At 43.9% G+C, this 14,058-nt stretch overlaps 1 protein-coding gene across 2 annotated transcripts in view; it reads right to left on the bottom strand.

The window, feature by feature from the left end:
- Positions 1-2,182: 2,182 nt before the first annotated feature.
- Positions 2,183-14,058, bottom strand: part of LOC103622804 (kelch-like protein 29) — a 71,313-nt gene continuing 59,437 nt past the window's right edge. For both annotated transcript variants that reach the window (XM_008641808.2, XM_017745037.1), the window contains one exon: positions 2,183-4,507. In XM_008641808.2, the coding sequence (XP_008640030.1) occupies positions 4,324-4,507 (184 nt within the window). In that variant the 3' untranslated portion in view covers positions 2,183-4,323. The remainder of the gene's footprint in view (positions 4,508-14,058) is intronic.

Below are 14,058 nucleotides of genomic sequence, written 5' to 3'. Positions count from 1 at the left end.
GGCAGCTCTTGCTCTCATGAATTCTAACCTCAGTGAGTGTTTAATGATGCCTCAAACAGCTTGGCTTTTCAGAGGAAAAACGGTGTTTCTGTTCTGGTATTGCTGTCCAGCTTAATGTAATGAGTGATGGGAACACCATGCCTGGGATGCATCCATCTGCCTCCCTCCAGACCATTTTCTTTCTGGCTTTTTTTGCAGTCTAAAGTTATCAACCCAGAACACTTGCTGATGATGGGAACTTGCTGCTGCCTTCCTGTACGTGCTGGCACCTCTACCTCAGCTGAAAGCATGCTTCAGCTCCTGTTTTTGAGCTGACTTAAAATGGGTAAGAAGGCATTAAGGGGTGAGCTTAAGGGTATGACCCAGTTTAAAAGGCTTGTATTAGCATGACAAGTTAAAAATGTCCAAGTAGATACAGAGTCAGTGTCTTCTTACAGACCTGGCACAGGTTGCAGCCTGCCAAGTCCTGACTGCCTATGCTGTGTGTCGTTTTACCCAATATTACATTACACTGTCACCTTTTTTCAGTGGGGATAGAGAAGCAGTGTGGTTCTGAGACCGTGCCCTTGCACTGGAAACAGCAGAGAAAAGCTTTGGGATCAGTTCCCTTTATTTCAGAGAAATACTTCACGAGAAGCTGGGAGGGTGGTTGAGTACCTGAATATGATTAAACATATTTGTGCTGGTGGAGTCGGGCGGGAGCAGCTGCTCTCCTGGCTAATCCCTGTGGCTGCGGAACGCGGGTGCTCGTGCTGGCGATCAGTTAGTCTGGACTTCTCCAAGGGCAAGCTGGAGTGTACCCAACACTCTTAATTAGCTGCTCCAGTTGCACTGTGCTAAGCTCAGCTTTAACACCTACCTGCAGTTAATTAAAAGATGGGGTTGCTGAGGCTTTATTAGTACAATGAGTTTGCCGCTAGATGAAACAAGGGGAGAAAGGGGGATGGCTTGTGTAAATTGTCATGGGTAGGTGATTCCCTGAACACAGTGAACAGCCCCATTTGGAGATCACTGTCCTTCCCAGGTGAGCCAGGGGAGAGTCACACCAGTGAACAAAAGAGTTTTTATCATCATTAGGCTGCTGAGCCAGCCTGTGCCCTGAATTTCTTGAAGCTTTTAAGAAGAAAAATCTCTGAGCAGATACGTACGCATGATTCATTTGGCAAAAGCACTCAGCCAACTTCCCAGAGGGGAACTAAAATAATTTCCACATACAAGTAAAGTAAATAGTCTGTGTCTTGTTCATCCTACCAAGTATTATTGACTAGTGCTGAGTGAGAGATCCTTGCAGAGCCTTGATGAAAGGTTGGCAACTCACCCCACTTGGTCTGGATTATTGCAGCATGGTTTTGTAATATTGAATTGCAAGGCTTTTAGTAATCTTCACAGGCTGTTCAACCTGAGCCACTAAGCCTAAACTAAAATGTTTAAAAACTGCAGTTCAGACTCTTAAATACTCTGTAAGAACCAGAGACAATTTCAATAAATGTTAGGCTCTTTCTGTTAATGTGCAGAACAGAAATTACCTCCTCAGATCTGGCTGAAACGTTCCACTGTGGTGGTATTTGAGACTAGTTATATTTGGCTCATCTTTGTTCCAGATCCAGTTTTACAACTACCAGATGATACCCTAATGAAACATCAAAGAAACCATGAACGGTTGCATGGAATTGCTCTCTGAATGATGTATCCAGTGAGGTACAGAGCTCCCACACTGGATATGAAGGAATTTTGACCATAGGGCAAATGCAGCTTTCATCTTTTAGACATCGCAGCAGCAGTGCAGCACAAATTCTTACTTTCATTGAAAAAATAAAGTAAAAAAGCTGTTTATCAGTGTTTTGTTTTTTGTTTTTTTTTCAAGATAATTTCCTAAACTACCTTGAGCCTTTTTGTTCTTTACTTAATAGTACGTTTGGGAAAATAGATGAACAAAAACCACTCTTGCTGAATAAAATCTGAAATTAATTCTAAGAAAGTTTTTCTGAAATGAGAATGAAAGTACTTTGGAAGCTTCTGAGTATTTAAGTATTAGCAATAAATTTTTGGATTTGCAAGAGAAACTAGTTGGATGGAATGAACAAATTTTTATTCCTGGCTGGGTTTGAAACATCAAGTCCCCATTTGTGCAGTGTTTTTTCTTGATCAGTCATGACAAAATTAATCCAATCTGGATACTGAATCTAGATCTATAAATATATTTATTATAATATAACAAGAACTTAACAGTAAACATAAACTATATACAATACCATTACAGATAACCCTGTTTTTAATATTATTCACAGAAATAGCCAGTTTTGTTCCAGTGTGAGAAATGAAGAAATAAGCTAAATTGGAAATGTCGAATGTGTTTCAGTCTTGTTGACAGGTAGCACCTCCTTTGGAGGTAGACACACACCAACACTAAAATTAGTCCTGCCTCAGGCAGTTAGAAACTTGTGCTCCAATCTTTAGGTTCACACTTGCACCCTGTTTGACATAAATACTTTAAATGACATACTAGTATATAATTTTGTTGTGCTTATTATTTTTCTTTTCTTTAAAGAATAAATAAAACAACTGCATAACAAAGGCTGGAACCTCACTGTCAAAATGAGAGGCTTGAGTCACCCTATAGCTTGACTCAGCTGACTCGAGCACATTTTCTTTTAATACTGCAAGATACAAATTTCTTTTTATTTTATTTTATAAATGATTATTAATAAAATAAGATGATTAGCTAACCATCTGTATTGATTTCCCCAAAGCTGTAGGCAGACCTCCCTCCGTATAAAAAGGCTACTGTATTTGGTATGAAATTCAACTAGATATTGAATGCAAGATCTTACCCACACCCTGTACAGGACCCTCCTTCTTGAATTACAGCTATGGCATTTGGGATTTGAGTCTGCAAAGGCAAGTATGGCAACTTTTTTTCCTCTACTTGGAGGGAAATCAGACAATCCTTAGCTTGGGGTTACTTCCTACTGGTGAATTTTAAGATTCTTTCCCCTGCCCCCTCTATGTTACCCGGTCCATCTCCCATTTGTTCCTTTTATGTATAAATTTATAAAGAATTTCCACATCACAATGCTCTCTGGATAGACAATATTTTAATATATATAAAAATATAACCCCTGTGCTGTGCATATACTTACAACTCTACATAGCAATAATTTGAAGTCTCTTACACTGGGCTTAAGTCTATGCATTTTTCTACCATGGGCTTTAAATTTGTGTTTAAAATCTGTAAATAAGAAGTATAAGGCTTCCACACCTAGGGAAGGAACTTGAAAAATAAAGTAAAATAAAAAACTTCTCAGACTTTACATAAAAGATAGTGGCGTGTATCCCAACGTAAGGAATTTTGGTTGAGAGCCAAAAATGAGTGCGCAGCCCCAGGAAGCATCTTCTGTGTTGGATAAACATGTGGCAAACCCACACTATGCTGTGCGTTTTACTGTGATTCCAGCCAGGAGTGAAGAGTGGGTTTATCAGGAGAACGCCTCTGGAATCCAAACTGTTTCCGTTTTGCACTGTGGGAATCGAGCACTGCCAAGTGCATCAGCAGAAACCCAGAGGAAAAGGTTTAGAAGCCCCCCACCCCCACTGTGGGCACAGCCACACGTGTCCACATGAGAATCACCAGGAGCAGAAACTCATCCAGCCCAACAGACCTTTTTTTTTCATCATTTTACATGGAATTTATTACCAATGGCTGTTGTTCTTCTCCCCAGTCCCCACCTCACCCTGCTTTTGGGCTCTTCTCTAGAGAACTGAAAGTTTTGTTTGATCTGATGGAAGACTGACATCAACGTAAGCCATCTGTCACACAAGATTTCTCCCAGTCATTGGTATTGAAAAGCATGTATTAAAAACAAATGTAGGAATCAAAGTGGTAAGGACACTTTGACCTTTCAAATAGATTGATGCCTAAAGTGTAATAGTAAAACTAATCTGCATGGTTATTTTAAGAATCAAGCTTGAGCTCTAAAGTAAAATGCAGATTATTTTTTTCCTCTCCTCCCCAGCTTAAAAAATATGAGAAATTCTATTGCACCTGGGTTGACCAAAAGCCGATGTCCAGAACAAGTGCCACTATAACATCTAGTGACACCCTTGCATTATTAAGTTACAATATCTTACATAGCACGGAGCTCTCTGCTCCTTGTTCACCAAAAGGTGAGGATGATTTTTCTACATTCAATGTAGACACTATTCAAGACTTTAGAGCAATATGTTCACTGGCTGGCTTTGCTGCTTTTGTTCCTTTAATAATTGTATTCCTCTTGCCTGCTTTCAACAGGTACAAACAGGTCTCCATCCAACTCCTGGGGAACATCAGCCGCTCTGAATGTACTTCTTGATTGCTACGCAGCCGTGTCGGAAAACAGGGCAGGGCATATTTGGTAGAAGTGTCCACGTATTTGTTTTAGGGTCATAGGCTTCCATGTTTCCCAGGGCAGGTCCTTCGCTGCTGACGATCCCACCAGTGGCATAGATTTTTCCATCCAGAACCACAGCACTGTGTTTTTCAAAAAAAAGTTAGTTTCAGTTAGTTGTCTTACTGAACAATTTTCTTTTTAGGCTTAAAACAAACCTAATCTTTTGTAACAAGAGGTAAACAATGAATACACCTTTTGTTCCTATCTGTATAAAGCTGTGTGGGCCCTTCTCTTCCCTCTCCCTTTCTCTCCCCCAAATTAATCCTTTTTGTGTTCCTACCAGGTAGGTAACTGTTGTCTCTAATGTAAACAACAGATGAAAGTCCAAGTAAGATGTTTCTCCAACCCACACAAGGGATCTGCAGCAAAACCAGCAGGGTGGTGTGTCCCTGTAATACTTTGCACATGCAAAACCAATCCAAGCAATTTGGGGTTCCCACCACCTCAGCTGGAATAAGCTCTTGCTTCAAGTTACTCCTTTAATTGTCAGTGGATGCTGCAAAATGGTGCGGGGTAAAAACCTTCAAAATATGTTCTGTTGCTTCAGCCCTTTCTGTAGTCATGCCTTGGCATGGGGGCCTGGAGGTCCTGCTGACTTTGTTGTCCATGTTCCCAGAGTTGTCCATGGGAAAGTGGATCTGGGGCACACAGATCTGAGAGTTGGGGCTGTGCAGCTGAGGGAATGGCTGCAGACAAGAGACCTTACTGCTTCCTTAAAGTGAAAGTGTTTGACTTCAGGTATCTCTTGTAAATCAAGAATAATGGGGCTGGGCTAATCCCATGGTCCATAGGCTCCTGTAAGAGGGAAGTTGCAGAGGTAAGGAAGGTATTTGAAAGAGAAATTGCCCCTCAGCCTCATCTCTTCCTCTTCCTTCCACTTTACACCTTGGCCTCTCCAGCAGTCGTGCACAGGGCAGGACACTGCTTTGGGCTGATGAAGATGGGGCTGGGCTCCCACATGTGCATTTGGAAATGGCAGAGCATGGCAGAGGCATCTGGGTGGGAAAAGCAAAAGAAGGCTGCCATGTGCCCCATGCTGCCTTCCCACTGCGTGATGGGGAACCCAAAACTGGGGGTGTCTCTGTTTTCCATCTGCCAGGAAGCCCAAATTTGCCTTCCAAGTTGATTTAAAAGATGTTCTTAAGATGGATGGGGTTGGCTGTGGCTTTTCTGGTGGCCAGGTGTGTTCTGAGAGCAGCTGGTGAATAATTGTGTTGGGAAGGAAAATGGAGACTTGGAGAGTATGTACCTGCCAAAGGATAGCAGGGAGAAAAGGAGGGAGGGGAAGATGAGAAATTAATTGCAACCAAGAAGGTGGCCTAGAAGGTGAAGTGTAGTGCTCCTCTAGGCTTGGTAAAAGCAAAGTAATTTCATATGGCTAATTTTGAAGTAGGGGGAAGAGGAAAGATAAAAAATGATAAAGGCAAAAGCCAGAGAGCGCTGGAAGACACAGGATGAACTGAGACTAAAATGGCACCAACAAAGCCACGTGCTTCTGAAGAACACAAGGCTCTGATGTCCTTGTGGAGAAGCAGAGCCTGAGGTTAAAAATAAACTCACAATGACAACAGTGAGGACTCAAATAAGCCTAGTCCCTGGGTACTGCCAGGAAATAGGAAATAATGAGAATCTTGTCAAAATAACTGTTAATCTGAAGGGAGGAGGAAGGAGAGAGAGAGACTTGAAACACTTGATTAGAGCCTATCCACAAATCAGCAGGGTTGGATGATGCATAGCCCAGGGTCCTGAGGGAGTTTGCTAATGAACTTACTGAACCACGGGTAATTATTTTTCAAACGTCAGGGAGAAATGGGGAAGGACTTGAGTAAAGCAAATGTCATCCTGAAAGATGGCTTTGAAAGAGAAGGAGCCCACCTCCAAAGGAGCCAGAGCTGGTGGCAGAGAGGCACTGCCTGGCAGGAACTCCTGCCAAGGCTCAGTCCCTATGCCAGGAGAAGGCAGAGGTGGCAGGACCGGCCAACCCAGTAAATCAGACAAATGTGCAAATTAAACCACAGTTTCAGACTCAGGATATTTGCTGAGGGGTGGGAGGTCCATTTCTGGACAGGAACAAGTTACTATTTAGGCAGGCTGGGAATTACAGCTTGCAAAATCTGGCCTGAGGAGGGGAGGGGGAAGGATTGTCCTACCCCAGGCTCCTGATGTGGTGGAGGGGCTGCTGAAATGAGCAGTTGAGAGATGAGGCCCTGGGGCAGTGGTCGCTGGTTTTGTTTCACTTTTTTTTTTTTTTCCCCTGGATTGTGAAGTTGAAGAAGATGGAAGCTTCTTTGTTTGGGATATGGTTTGGGATGTGGAAGAGGGTCCAGTGTCAGAAATGGACTGTGGTACAAAGCAGCTCTGCTACCTTGGTTCTCTAATGAAATGCTGATTACTAATTAAAACAGCCCTCCTAAACAATGCTTCATGCAAAAAAGAAATAAAAATTAAATGGGTTAATTTATCAATTTTTTTGGGTTAAGTGGGAAAAATGAAACAAACTCCAAAAGATCCCCAAGAAAGATCTGTCTTCAGAACTATCAATAATGGGCAATTGAAACAAATATTAGTATGGAGCACAGAGTCTGGGGCTGGTTCCATCAGTGCTGATGATCAAGGTCTGCTGCCCATGAATGGCCTTAGTTTTAATCTACTGGTGTGGACATGCTGGTGTAGATAGCAGCACCTCACACCAACACAGAGAGGGTCCCAGTCCTCAGTCACCACCGACATATGGAGCTGGTCTACCACTCACTGCTCATTAACCAATGAAATTCCTCGGTATGGAGCTTTTGATCTGGATGGGAAGAATGGAATGACCAGAGGGAAGACTCTACAGGTGACCATGGGAACAGGAGCCAAGCAGCCACCAGCCCTTCCTTGCTGGCTCTGCTGCACAGCTGAAACCTGGCCTTAAGTGCCGGTATCCCCTCGGGCATCTCACGTTAGGTCTCTAAACAGGGACGTGGGTACTTCACAAATTCTTGTGTCACATCTTAGCCACCCACATTCCTTCTAGTGAAATCTTCTCTGTGGCATGTTTAGTAGGAACTACTCTGAGCCAGAGCTGCTGCCACCACAGAGCAGCTGAGCAGCCAAGGAAACTTTCCCAAAATGATCTGGGTCTGGGCTCCTCCCCAGCCCATGCTCTGGATTTGGGGTTACAGTGAGTGGGCAAGTGCTGCCCTTATTCCCTGGAACCTGGGCTACAGCCCTGGAAAGAATTCCTGCCCAGCACCTGGGACAAGCAGCTCAATCCTGTACCTTCCCATCATGGTGCTAATACAGTGGGGAAGAAATGGATGCTGAATTCCACCCTCTGGAAGACTATGAATTTTAAATGGTGATTAGAGCAGCTTCTGCTCCCTCCGTATGCAATTCCCGTAGATAAGGCTGGCATAATGCTTAGCTTGTGAGTCATGCCTGAGGTTAAGCAAAGCAGTGAGCTGCTCCTGCCATGAAGAAGTAGGCAGTTCTGAGCACACAGTGGGTACTTAAATGTGCAGGGGACTTTGGAGACATTCAGGCATCTCTGGGGCTAAAGTGGCAGGTAGGTGCTTAAGATAATTAGGAATTTAATCCTAGATTGCTGCTACTTTGCAGTATTAGGACAATCATCACTAATTTCTGGGACCTTAGGGAATAGAAAACTCAAGTGGGTTCTAAAACCTTCAGAAAAGTGAGTGGAAAGGCGTATGCTCATTGCTCTTTCTTCATTACTGTGACAATATTTCGTTTCTCCCCTCCCTTCCATCCCATCAGCTGTAAAAACATCGTTACCAAGGCTGACATACAAAGAAAGAATTACAATAATTAGGATACGAGTTTATTGCTTGGTGCCATTAATCCTGAGAGATAAAATGATTACAGGCTGTCAGAGCCTGGGAAGGAAGGAAGGAAGCTCTGTGGCACAGAGCCTTGCTGCAGGGACACAAATCCTCTGGTGGCTTTGGGGCAGTGACTTCCTTGGCTGTGGAGCAGCCAGACCTCCACCTCTCCAGCAGAATGCCCAGGGTGAAGGTTATGGGTATCCAAACCCAGATCACTTCAGCCACTCCTTCCAAAAACCTTAGTTTCAGCGAATTATCACTGTGCAGACTAACGAATGACCCAGCTTTCTACTCTGCAGGTAATTACTGCTGCTCACTAGAGAGGCTTCTCCTGTCCTGTGACTGATTCTCCTGAGGTGCCTGGGCATCCTTCATTTCCCGAATGCTCAGTGTCAAAAGGTCATGCTGTGACTGTCCCCTGACACTGCCACAGGTCATCTGATCCATCTGCTGGCGTCCACGAAGCTCTGGATCACGCTCCCAGGAAAATCCCAATAAGGCTGAGGTGTGCCAAGGGCTGGTGGGGACCTGGCTGTCCATGACTGGTGTGCTTGTGTAATCTAAACACCCTTTGCCTCTCTTCCCTGCCTATCCACCTCTCACTCCTTGCCCAGTCTGAGCAAATGGCAGAGAAGGTCCCTCTCTGACAGCTGCCTGTTAAAAGACTTGATGGACAAACTGAATCACTGAACCAAAAAAATGATGGAACAGCCCAGGCAGGAGGGAACCTTGGAAGATCATCTATGTGGTCCAACCTTTTGTGGGAAAGGGACACTAGATGATATTATCTTGCATCCTGTCCAATCACACCTTGAAAACCTCTAGCCCTTTGATCATCTTCACGACCTTCCTCTGGACCCCCTCCAGTCTGTCTGTCTTTTTTGAACTGTGGGAACCAGAAGTGCTGCCTGGCAAGAGCTGAGTAGAGTGGGAAGATGAAAGTCTCCTGATGGGCAGTAAGCTTTGGAAGTGGAGGATTTCACTGGTTTTTTTTCTGTATGTTTGAGAGGTGAATGCCTGGGTGCTCTTGCTCCAGCACTTCCCTCTTCCAGTGATATGCTGGACATACCATCAAGCAACGGGACTACAAGGAATGTTAGTTTTGTTTATTATTGCTCAGTCCTAAGGATCACATCAGCCTCATCAGGAAACGTTAAAAAATAATTTTAAAAAATTCTGTCTTGTAACTCTCAGGGTTGCAAAAGATTTGAAACAGCTGAATTAGTGTATTGTTTTGACTGACTGAAACTTAGTGTCTTCTGAGGCCTCAAACAATGCTCTTCTCTCTGCTCACTCTTGGCTACGCATGCACAAGCACACACTCATTTATTTGGAGCAGTTCCACAAACATTATTGAGTATTATCAGTTAGGTTGACACAGGATCTGCTTAAAAGAAGAAAAAAATATCCCTGCATTTATTAGTGGATGAATTTCCTTCCTGCCCTAAGATTTCAGGAGGGCTTTACTGGAGGTGGAACTGAATTACGCTAGTGGGATTCTTGGGGTTGTCCTGTGCAGGGACAGGAGTTGGACTTGATGATCCTTGTGCATCCCTTCCAGCTCAGGACATTGTGTGATTCCAGGATGCTCATTGACTGGATGGAGTTGGCTTTAGGACCAGGGAAGTCTCCAGGGTCCCAGCCCCTGCGGGCTGTAGCTCTGGGCAGTGCCAGGCAGAGCTGCAAGTGCCCCTTAAGCTTTCTTTTAAACCAGGGACCTTTCTGAGACACTTGCATGGTAGTTTGTGGTGCTGGAGAAAAAGGCATTGCTGGCACTGTGTCCATGGGTGGTGGCAGTCAAGGAGCCAAGGCTCTGTCCCCTGTTTGGTGGCAGTGCTGACAGCCCCCGGCGCCGAGAGCGGCCGCACTGGCAGCCAGGTTATGTCAGAGAAGGCTCGAGCTCGGGTGGCCGTGTCATGCTGCCAGAAGTGTCATCTTTACAATGAGATGGATAAATGAGGGTCCAGATTAGTCATGGTCAATTAGGAGGATATCATGCCCCTTCTTGGAGCAGGATTATTAGTGTGGGTATTTTGGCCAAGCTCCAGTTATATTCTCCCCTGCTCTGCGAGCACTTTCCCTTGCTAATGATCCAAAACCATCATGTGGCATCGTTACTTTTGCTGAAAACCAGCAGTATTTTACTCCGAAGTCCACAGCACATCAGTAATGGCCTGAGTGCTCTGTCTATATTGTTATGCTTTAATGCCCACCACAATCCTTCATGTCATCAGCTCCTACAGAAGTTGTTGCCAGTAGTCTGGTGCAGCAGTTCTCACTGCTATCTGTGGAGGATGGCCCCACACCTATGTCTCCTTCCAGATATGCTGGAAGATTTTGTTTTACCTTCTGGACTACAAACACCTCCAGCTGCAAATGCTGCTGGCTGAACACACCAGCCTTCCTGTCTGTAGGCTTGGGAAGCACATGGCCAACCCCTTTCAGTGCCTGGAGTTGTCATGAACTTTGCAAGGATGAAATGAGCCAGCCTGGGGAGGCGGTAGCTGGTGTTGTAGGTCAGCAACGCCCGGCAGGTCAGCACAGGAGACACCATGCTTTGCTGTTCAAGAACAAGGCCTAACTTGAAAAGAAGAGGCAGGGGGAGGTGGGGGGGAAGGGGGGGATAAAATAATCCCCAAACTGACCCTGGTTTTGTGCTGTTCAGCCTGAGTCAAAGTTTTATTAAAGATTTCCATTCAGCAGAACCATCTAATAAATCTTACTGGTTAGCAGTCATGGGAGGAGGAAGAAAATGCTTTTCTGGTGTCTGTTGGGAATTGCTGGTACTAAATTAGCTTCTCTGGAATTATTGCTGGCACCACCATGCTGCCGCTGTTGCCCCGTGGAGGCTCTCTGCAGCACAAGCCTGTTTGCACGCTGCCTGCATCCTAAGCAAGCAGAATATGGAATTTTTAATCATGCACAGGAATGTATTTGGTATTCTTTTCACTTGTGGAAAAATAAACGCTTGAAGGGCACTGCAGGAAGGGAGAACTCCCGCCTGCAAAGGGAGGCCTTGCCACACTGAAAGGGAGGGATATCTGCAAGTCTTTTTGGAGGGAGGTGTCTGGCAGAGCGAGGTGGGATCATCTCATCCTGGCTTTTCCTTCCTGTTGGCTGCTGTTCACCATCTCAAGATCCTGCAAATGAATAGGGGCTGCCAAACTGAGATGGGGTTTGTGTGGCAAAAAGCTCACACTTGCCTGATGTTTTGGAAATGTCAAGTATGTCCCTCACCTGTTGTGTGGAAGGTGTTTAACCTCTCAGTGAATTTTAAAACACTTCAGGCCTATTATAGCTCTTTTTTCATTTAGCACCATCTTTCAGAGGGTTAATTCTACATGAGCATGAATTTCTTATTGACTTCCATCAGGCTGGGCTTATCTGAAAATGATCCTCAATTTGCTCTTCTGTTGATTGTGAGTTGGAGACCCAAACCATTTATTTTTCATTTTTCATTAAAAGTAATTTAACTTGATATTGAAACCATTTGAACGGACCTTTAATTTTTCACAGGCAGGGAATGTCACACACATTTCTTTTCCCTCTGCTCGAGGCTATCATGCTCCCTCATCACTAACATGTAGAAACAAAGCAGATAAAAATAAAAGTGATGCGGTCAAGATTTTTCCCAGCAAATACAGTATCGAGTGATTCCTGGTGAGAGGAGATCAATAGCATGCAGTTAATTTTTAAGTTGTTTATGTTGCTGCTTTTAAACCATGTTTTTTTGTGATCCATGCTAATGAGTAGAATGAGGAATTTATAGATTCACAGGCTAAGGTCAGAAGGGACCTCTGTGCTTAGTTAATCTGAGCTTGTGTATACACAGGCCACGGACATTTCCCCAGGCAGCATCTCTCCTGGAAACGTATCTAATCTCCTCTTAAAAACAGCGAGTGTTGGTGAGTTCACCCCCTCCCTTGCTGCTTCTCTGTTTAATTATCCTTGCTGTTGGGAAAGTGCTTCACTTTGAGGCCAAGATGTGTAACTTGACTTTCCAGCCCTTGTAACCTGCTATGCCTTTGTCTGCAAGACTGAAAGCTTCTCCATTTGCTCCCAGTGATCAAGTCACCTCTCAGCCTTTTTTTGATAAGCTCCTTGAGTTTCATGTCAAAGGTTTGATTTGCAATCTGGGGTCATTTTGGCAGCTTCCCTTTGAACTTCTGCTGCTATTTCCACATGTTGATGCAGGACCCAGGACCTGCACTCGTCTCTCCAGCACTGTATGTAGCAGCACTCACTCTCCCCAGCTTCAGCTTGTTTTCATTTTGGTGTTAGGGCTCATTTTATATCTCCAATATTGCACTGACCTTTTATCCAGAGCACTGTGATGCGAGCTCATGTTGTGCTGCTCTGAGTGATCTCCTTTATGTCCTCCTTTGAGAGCCTGGCTTTCCAAGGGAGCTGGGCTGCTAAGAGTGTGCTTCCTCCATGTCTTACTTTGTATTTAAAATACCACTGCTAGCTTGAGACAGTACAACTCAGATACTCAGGTAACTGCTAAAATAGCTCCTTCTGTAATATTTTGTACCCAGAAAGTGTTATGCCACCTGCAGCCTTTATCAGGAGAGATTTTCTATTACCTGGATTATTGGTAGATGTATTAAATAGCATTGAAGAAGAAGAAATGCTTGCTACCAGTGGCCTTGCTCAATGATATCTTCTCATTAACAACTACATTTTGAGATCTGTCATTGAAGCAGATTCAATCTCTGTGCTGTGCGCCTTGTTAATTCCATATAATGCCAGCCAAATACCTTGGAGAAATTGCAGTATATTACAGCGTCACAGTTGTCTTTAGCAGCCAGGCGTGTTGTATTACAAACCAAAACAAAGAACCAGGCTTCCCAACACCTTTGGTGAACTTAGCAGTGTCAGGTTTATGGTTGGATTCGAGGACCCCAAAGGTCTTTTCAAACCTAAATGATTCTATGACAACAGGCTGGTTTAACAAGCCTCATTTTCCAGAAAAGTGCATTGATTGATGCTCATTATTTTATTAGCATCTAGTTATTTGTTGATGAAATCCCAAATTAACCACTCTGGTATTTTGCAGAGGACCAACATGAGGCTAAGTGAGACCACTTAGCTTGATGCTGGTACTTTGCAAAATTAATTGCTGCACTGAAATTCTCCTTTTCACCTTTTCAAAATATGGAAATACTTTGCCAGTGCCCTGATCCATCCTCAACTTGAAAAGTTATTAAAAATCAACATTAGTGGTTCAATCAGCTTCTCAATGAAATCTCTAAAGACACCTGTGTCTAAGACAGCTGGGTTGCTGGATCTGAGAATATAATTTCAGGGTTCCCATCTTTCCTTGCTGCCAACAGTGACTGTTTTCGGTCCCTTACAGCCGAACATGGAACTGAACCTCCTTGTTCCCCTCCAAATACAGATGAGAAACACCCACCCAATCAGTCTGTATTTTACTTTGCTACCTCATCAGTCTCATCAGCAGTGGTTTTATAACTGATTAAAATTACAAATCTGATCCCCAAAGATTTAAAGTGCCTTTCTTTTTACCCCTATTAGCCCTCAGCACTGGTTCCCTCAGCCTCCTTGTAGCAGCAGCAGGTTTTTTAACCTATTTGTAACTGCTGAGCCCCCATCTTTCCTATTTCCATACATTCTGCTTTATTTAGGTTTTGTCACAGGCTTTACAAGTCCTTTAGGCTGAAATATTTTTCCTTGACTGTTTCCCAGGACATTCAAAATCTTTGAAATGGTGCCTTTTTTGCTTCCAATTATATCTACTTTTTTTTGGTGACCATATATAAATGTAGGTTTCCTGTCCACTG

This window comes from Corvus brachyrhynchos, unplaced genomic scaffold (assembly GCF_000691975.1).
Source record: "Corvus brachyrhynchos isolate BGI_N302 unplaced genomic scaffold, ASM69197v1 scaffold116, whole genome shotgun sequence".
NCBI lineage: Eukaryota > Metazoa > Chordata > Aves > Passeriformes > Corvidae > Corvus > Corvus brachyrhynchos.
Note: the sequence above shows the minus strand (reverse complement) of the source record. Positions and strands in the feature narration are given on the sequence as shown.